The sequence below is a fragment of the Vipera berus genome (genome assembly GCF_964194415.1).
Source record: "Vipera berus genome assembly, chromosome: 6".
Taxonomy (NCBI): Eukaryota; Metazoa; Chordata; class Lepidosauria; order Squamata; family Viperidae; genus Vipera; species Vipera berus.
In genome coordinates, this window is record NC_138208.1 from 5622161 (window position 1) to 5637857 (window position 15697).

The 15697-nt window shown below is 45.8% G+C and overlaps 1 protein-coding gene across 3 annotated transcripts in view; it reads left to right on the forward strand.

Moving 5' to 3' along the window:
• PTPN12 (protein tyrosine phosphatase non-receptor type 12) overlaps positions 1-15697 on the forward strand; it is a 53452-nt gene that overhangs the window by 33570 nt on the left and 4185 nt on the right. For all 3 annotated transcript variants that reach the window (XR_014026792.1, XM_081330344.1, XM_081330345.1), the window contains exons 8-16: positions 65-207; positions 3896-3962; positions 4277-4354; positions 4459-4557; positions 6975-7060; positions 9647-10629; positions 13157-13228; positions 13735-13826; positions 15147-15177. Coding sequence is in view for 2 of the 3 variants with exons in the window: in XM_081330344.1 (XP_081186470.1) it covers positions 65-207; positions 3896-3962; positions 4277-4354; positions 4459-4557; positions 6975-7060; positions 9647-10629; positions 13157-13228; positions 13735-13826; positions 15147-15177 (1651 nt within the window). In the remaining variant the exon portion in view is untranslated. The remainder of the gene's footprint in view (positions 1-64; positions 208-3895; positions 3963-4276; positions 4355-4458; positions 4558-6974; positions 7061-9646; positions 10630-13156; positions 13229-13734; positions 13827-15146; positions 15178-15697) is intronic.

Genomic DNA, 15697 nt, shown 5'->3' on the forward strand with positions numbered 1-15697 from the left:
AAAGTAACACGCTTAAAAAGGAATGGTTTTTTACAAACAATGCGACATCCTTCTCATCCCTCAGGAATCACGAAGAGTCTACCAGTTTCATTATGTCAACTGGCCTGACCATGATGTTCCTTCATCCTTTGATTCTATTTTGGACATGATCAGTTTAATGAGAGAGTATCAGGAACATGAAGATGTTCCTATCTGCATACACTGCAGGTATGTTTGTTTTTTTCATCGGGATTATTTCAGGAGTTCCAATGACTCACCGTAGGAAATATTTGAATAGTTTTTCATTCCCTTTATTAAGGAAAGGCTTTCCCAGTTCCTTTTCATATTTTTTAAAGTCTGGTAAACTGAAAAATTTTAAGTCCCACACATACATTAAAAAGGTAAAGGTAAAGGTTCCCCCGCACATGCGTGCTAGTCGTTTCCAACTCTAGGGGCCGATGCTCATCTCCGTTTCAAAGCCGAAGAGCCAGCGCTTGTCCGAGGATGTCTCTGTGGTCATGTGGCCGGCATGACTAGACGCCAAAGGCGCATGGAATGCTGTTATCTTCCCACCGGAGTGGTCCCTATTTTTCTACTTGCATTTTTACGCGCTTTCAAACTGCTAGGTTGGCAGAAGCTGGGACGAGTAACAGGCGCTCACTCTGTTACACGGCACTTGGGATTCGACCCGCCAAACTGCCGACCTTCTGATCGACAAGCTCAGCGTCCTAACCCACTGAGCCACCGTGTCCCCTTACACATAAATTATGGGAATATAAATAAAGCTGTATTAGTTAGGTGTCCCAGAATGCCACAAAATTAGAAACATTTTGGGTAATAGATTTGTTGGGATAGTTAGTATGTATTTTCTACGCTTATTTCCTGTGGCATCCTTTGCATTTGTGCGTGGTTTGCTTGCTACATAGTAGCAGATGGGAAAGCACTCCAGAGGGGCATTACCATCACCCAGAGGATTATTGGCTGACCCGATCGGGACGAACTGTACCATTCCCATTGTCTTAGGAAAGTTCAAAACATTCTTAAAGACTCATCTCAGACATTTCTTTTTCCGAACTATTTCCATCCGGCAGACGGTACAGGATAATAAAAACAAAGACAAATAGGCTGAAAAATAAGTTTTTATCCCAGAGATGTAACCATAATTAAATACCACATATAGTACAACATTGAAGTGCGATATTAGGAGCAGGGCAAGGGTGAATAGAATGTGAAGGATGTGTGTATATAATGTATGTTCTTATTTGTGATTTTTACTTGTATATAGTGTGCACTGTGGACAGCACTTAATTTCGTTGTGAGTTACACAATGACAATAAAGATTATTCTATTCCATTCCTTTCCATTCCTTGATAGTAATTACTTGATAAGGCGAGACGAGTGACTAGAAGAGAAAGAGTGCCTTTACATAATGTTTTTCGTGCCAGATGAATAGTTCTTTTATATGTTTCCAGTTACTTTAAAAGCCATTTTTTACGTCTCTTCGTTTATTTCTTTGGCTTGCAGTCTGTTTCCATTGTGAAAGTCTTTAAGTGGTGTTCTTCCCAGCCGTATTAAATAAATTGAGCTAAAAACAATACAGTATAAATTAAGAAATAGTAATGTAACACAGAGTACGTATAGACTTGGAATAATCGTCAAACCTCAGCATGAGCCAGTTTGGTCTAGTGGTTAAGACACCAGGCTAGAAACCAGGGAACTGTGAGTTCTAGTCCTGCCTTAGCCATGAAAGTGGCTGGGTTCCTTTGGGCCAATCCCCAGGAGACTGGGAGTTCTAGTCCTGCCTTAGCCATCAAAGTGGCTGGGTTCCTTTGGGCCAATCCCCAGGAGACTGGGAGTTCTAGTCCCCCGCCCCAGCCATGAAAGCCAGCAGGTTGTCTCTGAGCCAGTCACTCTCTCTCAGCCCAACTCACCCCACAGGGTTGTTGTTATGGGGAAAATAGTAGGAGGAAGATACGTTGGCTATGTTCGCCGCCATGAGTTTTTTGTAAAAATAATAAAGGCGGGATACAAATGAACAAAATTTTTAAAAAATCATTTAGAAACCAGAGGGCACAAGGCCATAACATTTCAACCCCCTAAGACTTGACGGAGTGAAGTTATTCCTCGACTTAACGACCGCAGTGGAGCCCAAAATTTGTCTTAGTTAAGCATTTGTTAAGAGGGTTTTGTGACCTTTCTTGCCCCTGGTGTGAAACGAATCACTGCAGTCGATAAGTTAGTAACCCGGTCGGTCGTTCAAGCCAATCTGTCAGAAGGTCGCAAAAGGGGATCCCGTGACTCCGGGACGCTGCAACCGTCATAAATATGAACCAGCTGCCGAGCATCCGAATTTTGACCACGTGACCCGGGGGGAGGGAATGCTTTATTTATTTTATTTAATTTTTTAATTTTAATTCCATTTATATCCCGCCCTTCTCTGAAGACTCAGGGCGGCTTACAAGCTTAGCAGTAGCCTTCATTCTATGTATATGCCTGCTTATTAGGGCTTTCACACACACCCCAAGCGGCATTATTACAAAGTCAGCTTAATTGCCCCCAACAATCTGGGTCCTCATTTTACCTACCTCGGAAGGATGGAAGGCTGAGTCAACCTTGAGCCTGGTGGGACGCGAACCTGCACTAATTGCAGGCAGCTGGTGTTACTTAAGGAGGCATTAGCCCACTGCTCCACCAAGGCTCTAGAGGTCGCAACTATGAAAAACGGTCTTAAGTCACTTTTTCTCAGTGTCCTTGTAACTTTGAATGGTCACTAAACGAACTGCAGTAAGTCGAGGATGGCCTGTAAAAGTACTTCAATAGACTTCACACAAAAAAAAACACCACAGGAGATTTCCAAGGGGAATGCTGTGCTATCTTAAGAGGGAGATTGACAGAGAAGACTGACTTCCATGGTCCTTGAGGATAACATTCCCTGAATGAAGGGACCTGGAGGATGTCCACGCTACCAGGTTTGCTGGATGGGCAAGTACTGCTGAGAGCTGATGCTTTCAGATAAATTTTGTTGTTGTTAGCAGCAAAGTCGTGTCCAACCCATTGCGACCCCATGGACGATTTTCCTCCAGGCCTTCCTGTCCTCTACCATCTTCTGGAGTCCATTTAAGCCCACGCCTCCTGCTTCAGTGACTCCATCCAGCCTAATTCTCTGTCGTCCCCTTCTTCTCTTGCCCTCCACCTTTCCCAGCATTAGGCTCTTCTCCAGTGAGTCAGATAAATATTCTGGAGTATTAAAGGTGAGAACAACACCGTGACTTACACCCTGAAGCCATCTGGCAAACAGTAGAACTCTCCAAGTATTTGATTATATGGATGAATCAGGTTTGTTGCAGTCCTTGACTTACAACTGTTCGTTTAGTAAGCATTCAAAGTGAAAATGGCATTTAAAAAGCGACACGACCGTTGCAGCGTCCCCGTGGTCACATGATCAAAATCCAGAGGTTTGGCAACTGACTGGTATTTATGACAGTTGCAGTGTCCCGGGATCACGTGATTCCCTTGGGCAAACCTCCGATGGGCAGAGTCAGTGGGGGAAGCCAGATTCGCATAACAACCGGGTCACTAACTGAACAACTGCAGCGATTCACTTACCGACCCTGGTGAGCAGTGTCGTAAAATGGAGCAAAACTCACTTAACGAATGTTTCACTTAGCCACATAAATCTTGGGCTCGGTTTTGCTTGTGACTTGGGAACTACTACACTTGTGTATACGCACGCCTCTGGAAGTACACATGTTTGTATGCGTTACAGTTTATTTGAACGGGTTGGATGCCACCCAAGAATTCTTGGATAGAATAAAAATGCAGCATGTTTACAAAACGAACATGTGGAGTTTTATTTAAATCTGCTTTCCACAAACTGTGTGTGTCTCCTTTTTCTTTTTCTTTTTGTGTTACACAGCGCAGGATGTGGACGAACTGGAGCCATCTGTGCGATAGATTACACATGGAATTTGTTGAAAGCCGGGGTAAGGAGGATTTAGAGCAATCGACTTGCTGAAAAACTAGGTCATCTTATGCAAGTGATTAGAGCTTTATAGAAGAAATAATCAGTTGAACTGCCATGAGCGAAACTGAAAGATAATTTGGAGAAAAAGCAGATGGCTTACTGCTGTCGGGGAAGAAAGGAAAGGCAGTTTTAATTGTTGAAGTGTACAGTGTTGCAACACAGCAAAAAAGATAAAAAAATAAAAAAATTAAGCAGTTTGTAAAATGCATTATAGAGAACGTTTGAAATTAAGTTTCTCCCGTGGAAAAATCCATTGCTCGTGTTCTGTTGCAGAAAATTCCAGAGGAATTCAATGTATTTAATTTAATTCAAGAAATGAGGACTCAAAGGCATTCTGCTGTGCAGACTAAGGTAATCTTGTCTTCGGAACGATGCGGTGTGAAGGATTTCGGTGGGGGGAACAGCGTCTATTCCAATGAGCTAAATTAATCCTTGTCTTTATCCCACGCACCTAGGAACAGTATGAACTTGTTCATAGAGCCATAGCACAGTTATTTGAGAAACAGTTGCAAAAATACGAGAGCTGTGCAGCCTGGAAAATTGCAGACGGATTGGTATGTGGCTTAAGTCATAGTTTTGTTTATTTTAAATATTTTGAAACCGTATCATTTCCACGAGTTGAATTACCTTTGCTCTGTTTTAGCCTCGTTTCCTTTCCCGGTTAGCAGCTTTTGAAAATACTGTGAGTGCACAAATCAACTTCCAGCTGCGTTGGACCCAGTTTAATCACAATCTTAAGCCCTGCAGAATGCTACCATTATTTTCTCTTTTTCTCTTTCGACTTTTCTTGTTAAAATTCCCCACACGGGCTCTTTTGAACTCGGTCTGCAGCAATTGTGTATGTGACACTTCTGAGACACCAAGGTTTTGATACTGACCTAGCCAGCGCTAAGTAACATCCCCAGCCAGGAATTCTGGGAGTTGAAAGTCCACAAATCTGAAAGTTTTCCAAGTTGGGGAGACCCCCTGATTTAGATCACCCAACCTACTTCACTTTACTAGCTTTGTTTTGAAGGCCTCTTGTACATAACCTATTAATCGGAACTGGCCTTGATACTTGGTACAATCTTTAATTTGTACTTTGCATTGAGTAAGTCAAAATAAAACTGGGTCTGACTTCTGCAGTCGCTGCCTGGGTGCCAATTTTCAATTTTCGACAAATAGTAAATCCATCCTATCCAGAACAAAGTTCGAAACACACATACCGGGGCACACTGTAATTGTAGGGTCTGTTCTGGTCTGTCTCGTTTTACCTGCCTTTGCTCAAATTTCTTAGACACATTTTATTTCTAGACATCAGCCGTTTCAAAGGCAGTTGTGCAATATCCAATTTCAGTGAGTAACTGGAGCAAAGTAACCACAGGCAGACAAAGCGCTGGTTTGCAAACTGAAACTGACTTACGAGTGACCACATAAATGAGTTCTTAAAAGCTTCTGAATTTCTCTAGTCTCAGACATGAACAGTTGGACTCTGATGAAGGCTTCTCACGCTTTAGTCATAAGTTAATACGTTTGTGCCATGCTGAAATTTCCCATGACATGCTTTAATGTCAGTAGTTTTGAAAAAAAACAACAACCCCTAAGCAACAACCCCTAGCATTCTCCTGTCTCATCATGCTGCTTCTGCATTGTGAAATCGTTTTGCTTCTTGGTAGAAAAATAATGTAAAACAGGGATCTTCAAACTTGGCCCTTTTATGACTTGTGGACTTCAACTCCCAGAATTCCTCAGCCAGTGTGCCTGGCTGTGGAATTCTGGGAGTTGAAGTCCACAGGTCATAAAAGGGCCAAGTTTGAAGACCCCTGATGTAAAACATACAGGTAGTCCTTGACTAAAATTTCTTTATATTTTTTTAAAATATATTTTATTGATTTTTTTTTTACATGAACAATCTTTAGTGTTGTCTGGGTTCATATATTTAACAGCGACCAAGAATAGTTAATTTCTGTGATTTCACAATCAACATATTAGCTAGAAATACCTTTCCTTGATCCTCTCTTCTTCTTAGTATTTTCAATACATATAAAGTTGAATATAAAGATTTTTCTAGTATTTATATGAATAACAATAACGTCAATATGTAGCGTCTTTTCTAATCAGCTTATTTCACAATTGCATTTGCAAAAAAATAATAATCTTACATTAATCGCTAAAAGTCCTGTTAAGCTTAATTTTCCCTCAGCAATCAAAACATTTCTTATCAATTATAATTTTCTCAAGATTGATTACATTTAAATATCCAAAACATTTCCTATATTTAAATCATCCCAATTATTTTACGTTTCCCATATCATAAAAAAAATACTATGCTACTTATATGTGACATTTCTCTTATTATAAAACCCATCCGTATCCAAAATTTATTCTTTTAACCCTATCCAAACAAGTATTTGGTCATATAGTAAGTACTCCATCTGTTAGGCCACATTGTTTCAGTTGTCAAGTGAATTTTGCCCCACTTTACGACTTTTCTTGCCACAGTTCGTTAAGTGAATCACTGCAGTTGTTAGCTTAGGAACCTGGGTGTTAAGCGGATCTGGCTTTGACTTTGATTGTCGCAATCACTTGACCCCACGACACTACAACCGTCAGGAGTACATGCCAGTTTCCGAGCCTCTGAATTTTGATCACGTGACCATAGGGGGATGCTGCAAGGGTTGCAAGTGTGAAAAACAGTCATAAGTCATTAGTGCCGTTGTAACTTTGAACGGTTCACTAAACGAACTTCGCTACGTTGAGGGCAGCTTGCATTCAGTTTTATTTTTATGCTGCCCAGAATCACCTTGTGCGGAGATGGGCGGCGTAAAACGCTTGTAAAGGAACACATCCAAGATAAGCTCAAGTTTCCGTAACTTTTCATTCTCGTTTTGTTTCTAGAAGGTTTAATTTAATTTTCTGCTTCTGGTGGTGGGGGAGGCGCTTTAATAAAAATTGAATAAAATTCCCCTCCGTCTCTTTATTCCTTGGACAGAAGGAAGGCAGCGCAGAGAACGCCGTCAGCTCTGCAGACCCAGAGAAACACGATTCCCCTCCTCCTAAGCCCCCTCGGATACGCAGGTATGTCGTGGAACCACCTCTTGGCAAATCATTAGCAATCCCTTCAATGTGGATTCCTTCATTTTCCATTCAGCCGCATAAACGCAATTCAGGTGTTGTTCTGGGGATGGAAAGAGAGGAACATGCCAGCAGATTTGTTCGGAAACACCCAGGCAAGCAAGGAGGCGGGGGGACTCCTAAAATAAAATAAAAGTAGCTTTTATTAAAACGAGGCAGGAAGGTAAGAGCCGGGGGGGGGGGGGGAAGGGAAAAAAAAGGCATTGACTTCCAGACTTCCTTTGGTGCAATAGAGTATATCGACTTCAGACCTCAACTTTTTTGCTTTCACAAAATATTATCAACTAGCCATTTCAACCACCTCTAATCTATCTTGCGCAGCGATGGCGAACCTTTTAGAGACCGAGTGCCCAAACTGCAACCCAAAACCCACTTATGTATCGTCGGGTGCCGGGTGGGTGTGGTCCATTGGGTGGGTGTGGCCCATTGGGTGGGCGTGGCCCTTTGAGTGGGCGTGGCTGCAGTGGTAACGGCAGACTGGGCGGGACTAAAGAGTTCCATCAATTCCAACTTTGCGAGATCTTTTTTTTTTCCCGCGAGAAGTTGAAATTGATTGATTGATTGAACCTTTTTTTTTTGGCACACGGTGGCGGAAGCCTAAAGCGAAAAGGTTTTATAAAACCCAGCTGAAGGCCTAGGACTGGGGCGACGGCGCGCGTGCCCACAGAGAGGGCTCCGCGTGCCACCTGGGGCACCTGTGCCATAGGTTCGCCACCACGGATCTAATGGATAAAGCCCCTAATCAAAATAATTCGCTTTTTCCCAGTTTGTTTAGGGACCGTTCGAAGTTACAACACTAAAAAAAAAAGTGACTTAATGACCGTTTTCCACACCTACGGCCGTTGCAGCATTCCCTCCCCCGGAGGTTCACGGGGTCAAAATTCAGACACTTGGCAACGGACTCGTATTTATGACGGTTGCAGCGTCCCGGGGGTGTGTGTCATGCGATCCCGTTTTGCGACCTGACAAACAGAGTCAATGGGGGAAGCCAGATTCAGGGTCGCTAACTTAAATGCAGCGGTTCCCTTAGCCACTGGGGCAAGGAAAGCCGCAAAACAGGGCAAAGCTCCCTGAACAAATGTCTCGTTTAGCGACAGGAATTTGGGGCACAATTGTGGTCGTAAGCCGAGGACCACGTGCATAGGATGACGACGGTGACAATTTGCCTGGAGTTGATTCCAGTGAAGTGACAGCAGGGCTAGGGATGGTCCCTGCTGAGTACAGAGATGGCGTGCTGTGGCCACCTCCTGGCATGGTTTTTCCAGCTTCCTAGGATTCTGGGATTTCTTGGTGGATTGCCACGCAGGATGAATTTGGGAGATTTGTCCGAACTCGGTCCTAGTCGATCCTGGGGAGATCTGCAGACTTCTGGGACATGAGCTGACTCAGTGTGCAGAGAGGCCTGTTCCGTTGACGGAGAGTTAACGTGGAATCCAATAGCTTTGTCATATTAAATTAATTGCATTGATATGCCCCCGGACTCCCGGTGACTCCGGGTGGCTTACAAACGATTTAAAAAGTGAGAGTTGGGACAATTAAAATAGACGAAACAAATAGACATGGCAGAAGAACAAAAACGGACAATTAGTTTCCAGCGAACCATTTTGGAAAACGAAAGGAAACAGGCTAAATGGGGACGAGGTCCCTTCCAACCCTACTATTCTATGCTCTTTAGTTATTCCCACCGAATAGATACTTTAAAGTCTGCCACTAGACAGTATTACTTTTTGGCTGACTGTAAAGCTAAAATGAAAATATCCAGAGGAAGCAAATGGATCTTGGTAATTCCCAAAGGCAACAAGATCCATCTTTTTCTTTTTTCACAGTGTATTGCAAAGTTCTTTAAACTTGGTCCTTTTATGACGTGTGGACTTCAACTCAGGATCGAACTCCTGGCAGTTGGCAGAATTAGCCTGCAATGCTGCATTCTAACCACTGCACCTCCTGGGTCCTCCCTCCCTCCCTCTCTCTCTTTCTCTGCTCTCCTCTCCTTTCCTCTCCCCTCCCTTTCCTTCTTCTTCCCTCCCTCTCTCCCTCCTTCCTTCCTCTCTTCCTCTGCTCTCCTCTTTCTCCCCTCCCTTCTTTCTCCCTCCCTTCCTCTCCTCCTTCCTCCCTCCCTCTCTTCCTCTGCTCTCCTCTTTCTCCCCTCCCTTCTCCCTCCCTCCCTCCCTCCCTCCCTTCCTTCCTTCCTTCCTTCCTTCCTTCCTTCCTTCCTTCCTTCCTTCCTTCCTTCCTTCCTTCCTTCCTTCCTTCCTACTTAGCAATAGCACTTAGCCTTATATACCATTTCACTCTGCTTTACAGCCCTCTCTTAAGTGGTTTGCAAGTCAGCCTGTGGCCCCCAACAATCTGGGTCCTCATTTTACCGACCTGGGAAGGACGGAAGGCTGAATCACCCTGGAGCTGGTCAGGATCAAACTCCAGGCAGCGGGCAAAATTAGCCTGCGTGCTCTAATCTGTTTTATCTCCTCCACGCGTGGGTCTGTGCATCTGAAACACTCATTACCCTGTTCTCATGATTGTTTTTAGTTGCCTGGTTGAGGGAGATGTAAAAGAAGAAATCTTGCAGGCCCCAGAGCCCCACCCGGTCCCACCCATTCTAACCCCATCGCCTCCTTCGGCCTACCCAACCGTGACGACTGTTTGGCAAGACAACGACCGATATCACCCCAAGCCCGTTTTGCACATGGTGTCTTCACAGCAGTCGACCGACCTCAACGACAATTACGGTAAATCCAGGGAATATTCAGGGAAGCCCGAATCATCAGATCCTGCCGATAAAAAGCTGGAGCACAACTTGAGTTTCGAAATTAAGAAAGTGCCCCTCCAGGAAGGCCCACGGAGCTTTGATGGAAACCCCGTTCTAAGTCGGGGCAACGCGCTTAAAATCAAAACGTGCCCCCCGCCCGGCACAGCGGAGGTGACCTCCAAACCACAGGAGTGCGGCTCCGGTGATGCCCCTATGGAGACTGTACAGAACCCTTGCATCGAATGCGACCTGCAGCCAGTTACTCCGGTCGCAATCTCCTCTCCGGAAGGACATCAGGGTCTCGTGACAACTCCCGATGCGCTGGAAAGGCCAGACTGTTTGCCCCTTCATAAGGAGAAGGGACATGCCATGTGGTCCTTAGAAGAGGCTAAACACGAGCGGCCCCTCTCCGAGGAGGCCTCTCTACCCGTTCTGTGCCACGAAGTCAAAAATCTGCATGTGGACTCGGCCGTGCCAGCGCAAACGGGCCCCCCTCCCAGTGAACCAGCAGTTCATTGCCCCAGCGGCCCGCTCCCTGTCAGAGCGCCCCTGTGTTTCACCAATCCTCTGCACTCGGACGATTCTGATACGGACGAGAGAAACTGTGAGGGGCACGTGGCGCCCAGCCTGTGTAACGTTTCCGTGGCGAGTGCCACAGTTTCCGCAGCTACTAGTGCAGAAAACGTTTCAGCTAGAAAAGTATGGTCGATGTCCATCGCGAAGCAGGACAACCCGGTCCCAATGCATTCCGAATCCGATAAAGGTAAGTTTGCGCTAAGTTTCATTTTTTACGAATTAGGAAAGACGCGAAAAGAAACGAGAGCAAATTGCACACAGCGGGAAGTGGGGCCATTGGCATCTCTCCGTGCAGGGTAGTTTTCTCGCAGACGTTTCGTTACCAAACTAGGTAACGTTATCAGTGCTGGCAGGGAATGGAGTTTGCTGCTTTTATACTAGTGCAGGGATCCCGAACCTCCAGTCCGTGGCATGCCAGAAACATGTGCAAACATGTGAACCCCCCATCCGTGGGATGCAGGCAACGCGCGAAACCATGCCCCCTCCATTCCGTGGAACAACCTCTCTCCGTGGAACCGATCCCTGGTGCCCAAAAGTTTGGGGGCTTCTGCACTAGTGGCTTTCCTTTCTCCCCAGCTGGGAGTATTCTTGCTGGTTCCTTGACTAGGCTGTTTGTTTACTGTTGGTTTGAATTGGTAGTTTCTTGTTTACTTGTGGATTTGTTGGTCTAGCGCAGTGATGGCAAACCTTTTAGAGACCGAGTGCCAGAAAACTTCCCTGCCTCCCGCGGGGCCACCCACCACGTCCAAGGCCCGCCGCGGCAGATTGCCCAGGCGGGCCTGCAGAGCCATGGCAGTCACGCGCCCCCCTCCCGCCGTGCCCCGCAGCATCAACTGCGCGTGATGGGGCACGAGGGCGGAGTCTTGTCTCCGCTGCCCAGCTGCCATGTCCTTGGCTGCGCTGCTCCCTGCAGGCCATGCCCAGGGGTGACTCTTTCCTGGGGGGGCTGCTGGTGAGGGGGGCGCGGGGGGAGGCGGGGCTTGGGCGACGGCGCGCATGCCCACAGAGAGGGCTCTGAGTGTCACCTCTGGCATGCACGCCATAGGTCCGCCACCACTGGGCTGGTGTTAATCTTGGTGGTAATCTCTGGTCATCTGGGTGTTGATTGCTGGGGAGGAGGTGTTTTGGTCTGTTTCCTCTTTTGGCTTGTTGAGACAAGTCTGCCATCAGCAGGCACATAGGGATAAACAACATCTACATACCATTCAGCTAGAGCAGGGGTAGGCAACCTTGGCTCTTTTATGACTCATGGACTTCAACTCCCAGAATTCCTGAGCCAGCCATGCTGAGGGGAAAGGGAGAGGTTTCCAAGCTGAGCCAGGCTGGGTCAGGAATTCTGGGAGTTGAAGTCCATAAGTCATAAAAGAGCCAAGGTTGCTACCCCTGGCCTAGGCCTAGGCCGCTTTATGACTCGTGGACTTCAACTCCCAGAATTCCTGAGCCAGCATGGGGGAAACTATGGCCCCTTCATGACTTGTGGACTTGAACTCCCAGAATTCCTGAGCCAGCATGGCTCAGCTCGGAAACCTCTGCCTTTCCCCCTCAGCGTAACTGGCTCAGGAATTCTGGGAGTTGAAGTCCACGAGTCATAAAAGAGCCAAGGTTGCCTACCTCTGGCCTAGGCCGCTTTATGACTTGTGGACTTCAACTCCCAGAATTCCTGAGCCAGCCACGCTGAGGGGAAAGGGAGAGGTTTCCAAGCTGAGCCATGCTGGCTCAGGAATTCTGGGAGTTGAAATCCACGAGTCGTAAAAGAGCCAAGGCTGCCTACCCCTGAGCTGCTAGAGATAAGCAACGTCCACGTTAGCCACTAGTATATAAAAAAGACTAAATCTGGTCAGCCTGTCCCCACGTCGGGTAACTCGTTGCGCTTCGTAACGGCAAAAACTGTCCGCAATCGTGAACTGTGAAATCAAAAAACAATTTGAAAAAATAGCACGACTAGATGCGCCAGCTCTGGGTTGTAGCCAGCCACGTAGCTTTTAACTACCGGTGACCCTGTGGAATAGCTCCGCTTTTACCGGTTTGCGAATTGAGGTTAATGCCTGTGAGACTGGCGACGGGGGATTCCTCCGTCAGGCTCAGGATCAATTAATCTCTCTTGCCGGCTTGAGCACACTGGGCAGGATTGTTACAGACAAGTTCCCCTTCCTTGCCAGTCTTAAATTCTGCCAAAATCCTCAGCTAATTTGATTCGTTAGCTTGGTTAAAGGCCCGGGGGGGGGGCGGGTTTCCTTGGCGATTACGTGATTACCGTTTTTACTCTGTCCCAGTTGTGGAACGGCAATCTTGCAAAGCGAGTTCATAAATCACGGCAGCTTCTTACAGGGGGCGTCACTCTAAAGCAGGGGTTCCCCCGTATTGGGCAAGGGCCCGTTCGGAACCGGGCTACGCAAGTGGCGGGCGCTTCGCTTGCTCGAACGGCAGGTGCGCCTGCCTGCCGCTTGCACCCAATAGAGCTGCACGCGCTTGCTGCTCACATGGAACCATCTCCTTTCTCCTCTTCCCCCCCCCCTGTGCCCGCCCCCACTTTTTGCCTGTCCACCAAGCCGGAAAAGTTGGGGAAACCGCTGTTCTCAAGTTCGTTTCCTTGGTACGTTATAGAATCCCTTACTTAAAATATTTAGGCGATCGGACTTAAGGTTTCCTGGCCCTCCTGCTCACTTGACACGTTGTTTTTTGTGTGTGTGTGTGTGTGTTCAACTCGAACGCAGGTGCAAATGATGACTTTTCCCCCACCTTGCCCGAAAGAACGCTGGAATTGCTTGTGCTAGCAAGTCAACAGGGTGAGTTTTATCTTGCACTGGGAGCGCAGGTACACAATGCAGGTTTGGGGTCAAATAGTCAAGGGAGAAATGGCCCTTGCCTATTGGTTTATTTCGGTGGCTGGGTTGTCGCTTCTGTTGAATAGATCGCATGTGGATTCTTTTTTGAGGCTCCTTCTGCTAAACCAGGGGGCTTCCAACTTGGCCCTTTTGTGACTTGTGGACTTCAGCTCCCAGAATTCCTCCGTCAGGCACATGTGCCTGACGGAGGAATTCTGGGAGTTGAAGTCCACAAGTCACAAAAGGGCCAAGTTGGAAGACCTCTGCGTTAAACAGTCTCTCTTGGTCCAGCTAATGGAGCCTTTCCTGCAGCTACTAAGCTGGAAAAGTTGAATTAGGAAGCAGAGTATCTGGTCTCCCCACTGCAGCTTTGTTTAGTTTTAAAAATGCAACCGCTAATGTTTTATGGAGGTTACTTCTTTTAGAAATAATATGGTTTTGTTTTTTTGTTTAAATTTTTTTCCCAGTCACGGCTTTGTCAAAAAGTCCTGCTCTTCAACAGTCGGCTGAATGGAATTTGTTACAAGACCAGAACACCTCTGAACAACCAAAATGTACAGTAAGTACGATAATACAGAGAAAGAAACACACAGCATATGAATAAGATACTGATAATGGCCTTTGGGAATATGCTGTGTGTGTGTGTATAAATGTTATTTGGCAGCTTCCTAAGTGATCACTTGATTTATGAATTCCTTAGTAGTATGTTAGCTGCGGAATTTTGTTGTGGGTAATTATAGACAGCAGAGACTGAATATGTCCTTTGTGGAATAATAAATAATTACTACGTGGTTCTGAACCTCATAAATGGAATGAGAGCATAGTCTGTCCTTCCTCTTATTCTTCAAGAAGCTCCCTCAACTCTTTGAACCAAACTTTAAAGTGTTTTTGGGTGAAAGAGAGCAGAGCAGAGCAGAATTAGGATTACTGCACCTTTAATCCAGTGATGATAGGATAAAAGGTAGTTTTCATGTTGAGCTGTGTTGAGCTTCAACGTTGACTCAGGTCTAAGAAACAGATTTCCAGATGTTTTGCCAGCAGCTGTGTCTGCAACCATCACAGGAAACTGACTAGGCTACTGTCTTTAGAGCCAAGGGTCTTGAAATCTCTTTTCTAAATCAGGGGTCCCCAACCTCTGGTCCGTGGACTGGTACCGGACCGCGGCATGCCAGCAACCGGTCCACACTAACAAAGCCCCATCCGTGGGTTGCAGGTGGCACACAAAACCACGGACTCTCCAGTTCGTGGAAAAAGCTTTCTCCACAGAACCGGTCCCTGGTGCCCAAAATGTTGGGGATCATGGTCACTAACCCTGAAGCCCAGCACACACTAGCCATTAAAGCACTTTATGATAGCTTTGATCTTAGACATCCACCCATCAGTTTGCTCAACAATGAGGGCAAGGATATGGAATTGCTGCTTTATTTTAATTCTACCTTTTTGCAGGTACTTGTAACTTTTTTTTGCAGATGTTTCATTATCCAACTAGTTAATATCACCAGCGTACGTTAAGTGTGCTCCCTGTTTAATGAATAGGCAGGAGAAGCTATAGAAACAGAGAACAAACCCCACACTTACTCATACAAGCCGAGTCAACCTTGAGCCGGTCAGAAACGAACTGCTGGCAGTCGGCAGAATTAGCCTGCAATACTTCATTCTAACCTCTGCGCCACCAAGACTCTTCTTCTCCTCTTTTACCTAGTTAGATAACAAAACATCTGCAAATAACCGAATTCAGAGAGCACCAGGAACTCCGTAGTTCAATGCTGAGCCGTGGAGATTCTCTTATTTTGGAATATATAATGCTTATGATTCCAGTATGTGCATTTAGCTCTCTTACGTGAAACCACAATTCTTATATGTATTTTTATGTTAACAGGGAATGAAAATCACTGAGTCTTCACAGCTTGGTAAGCCGGCCAAGAGCTTAAAGAATACAATTCGCTAATCAGATTCAATTCAGACTGTTGTGGGTTGGGAATTGTATAACCACAGAACTATATGAAATCAACTCTGGTGCATAAATAGAAAGCATTTCCACTTATACATGGAAAGGAAAACTGCTGTTACTAATTGTTAAGCCTTTACTGGGTGAACCTCTAGGAACTGTGAATGGAAGCTAAAGAAATATGGCCTAAGCAGTGCAGTTACTTATGTTGGTTTGGTTAGGAATCTCGGTTATAAACAGTAACTGCCTGTAAGGGGCAAGCAGTTAGATTGTGATAGGCCAATGAAGAGGGTGAAGTGAGTGTTTTCAAATTATTTTACCACCCAACTCCAAATGACTCTTGGCACCTCACAATGTATTACCATAAATATCCAATGTAGACCAAAGCAAGATGAAATTCAGTTACTGTATGTTAAAAAAATAATAATAACAACAATATATCCAATAAGCGCCCCCCCCAACCCAAGATTTGGGGAAAACAA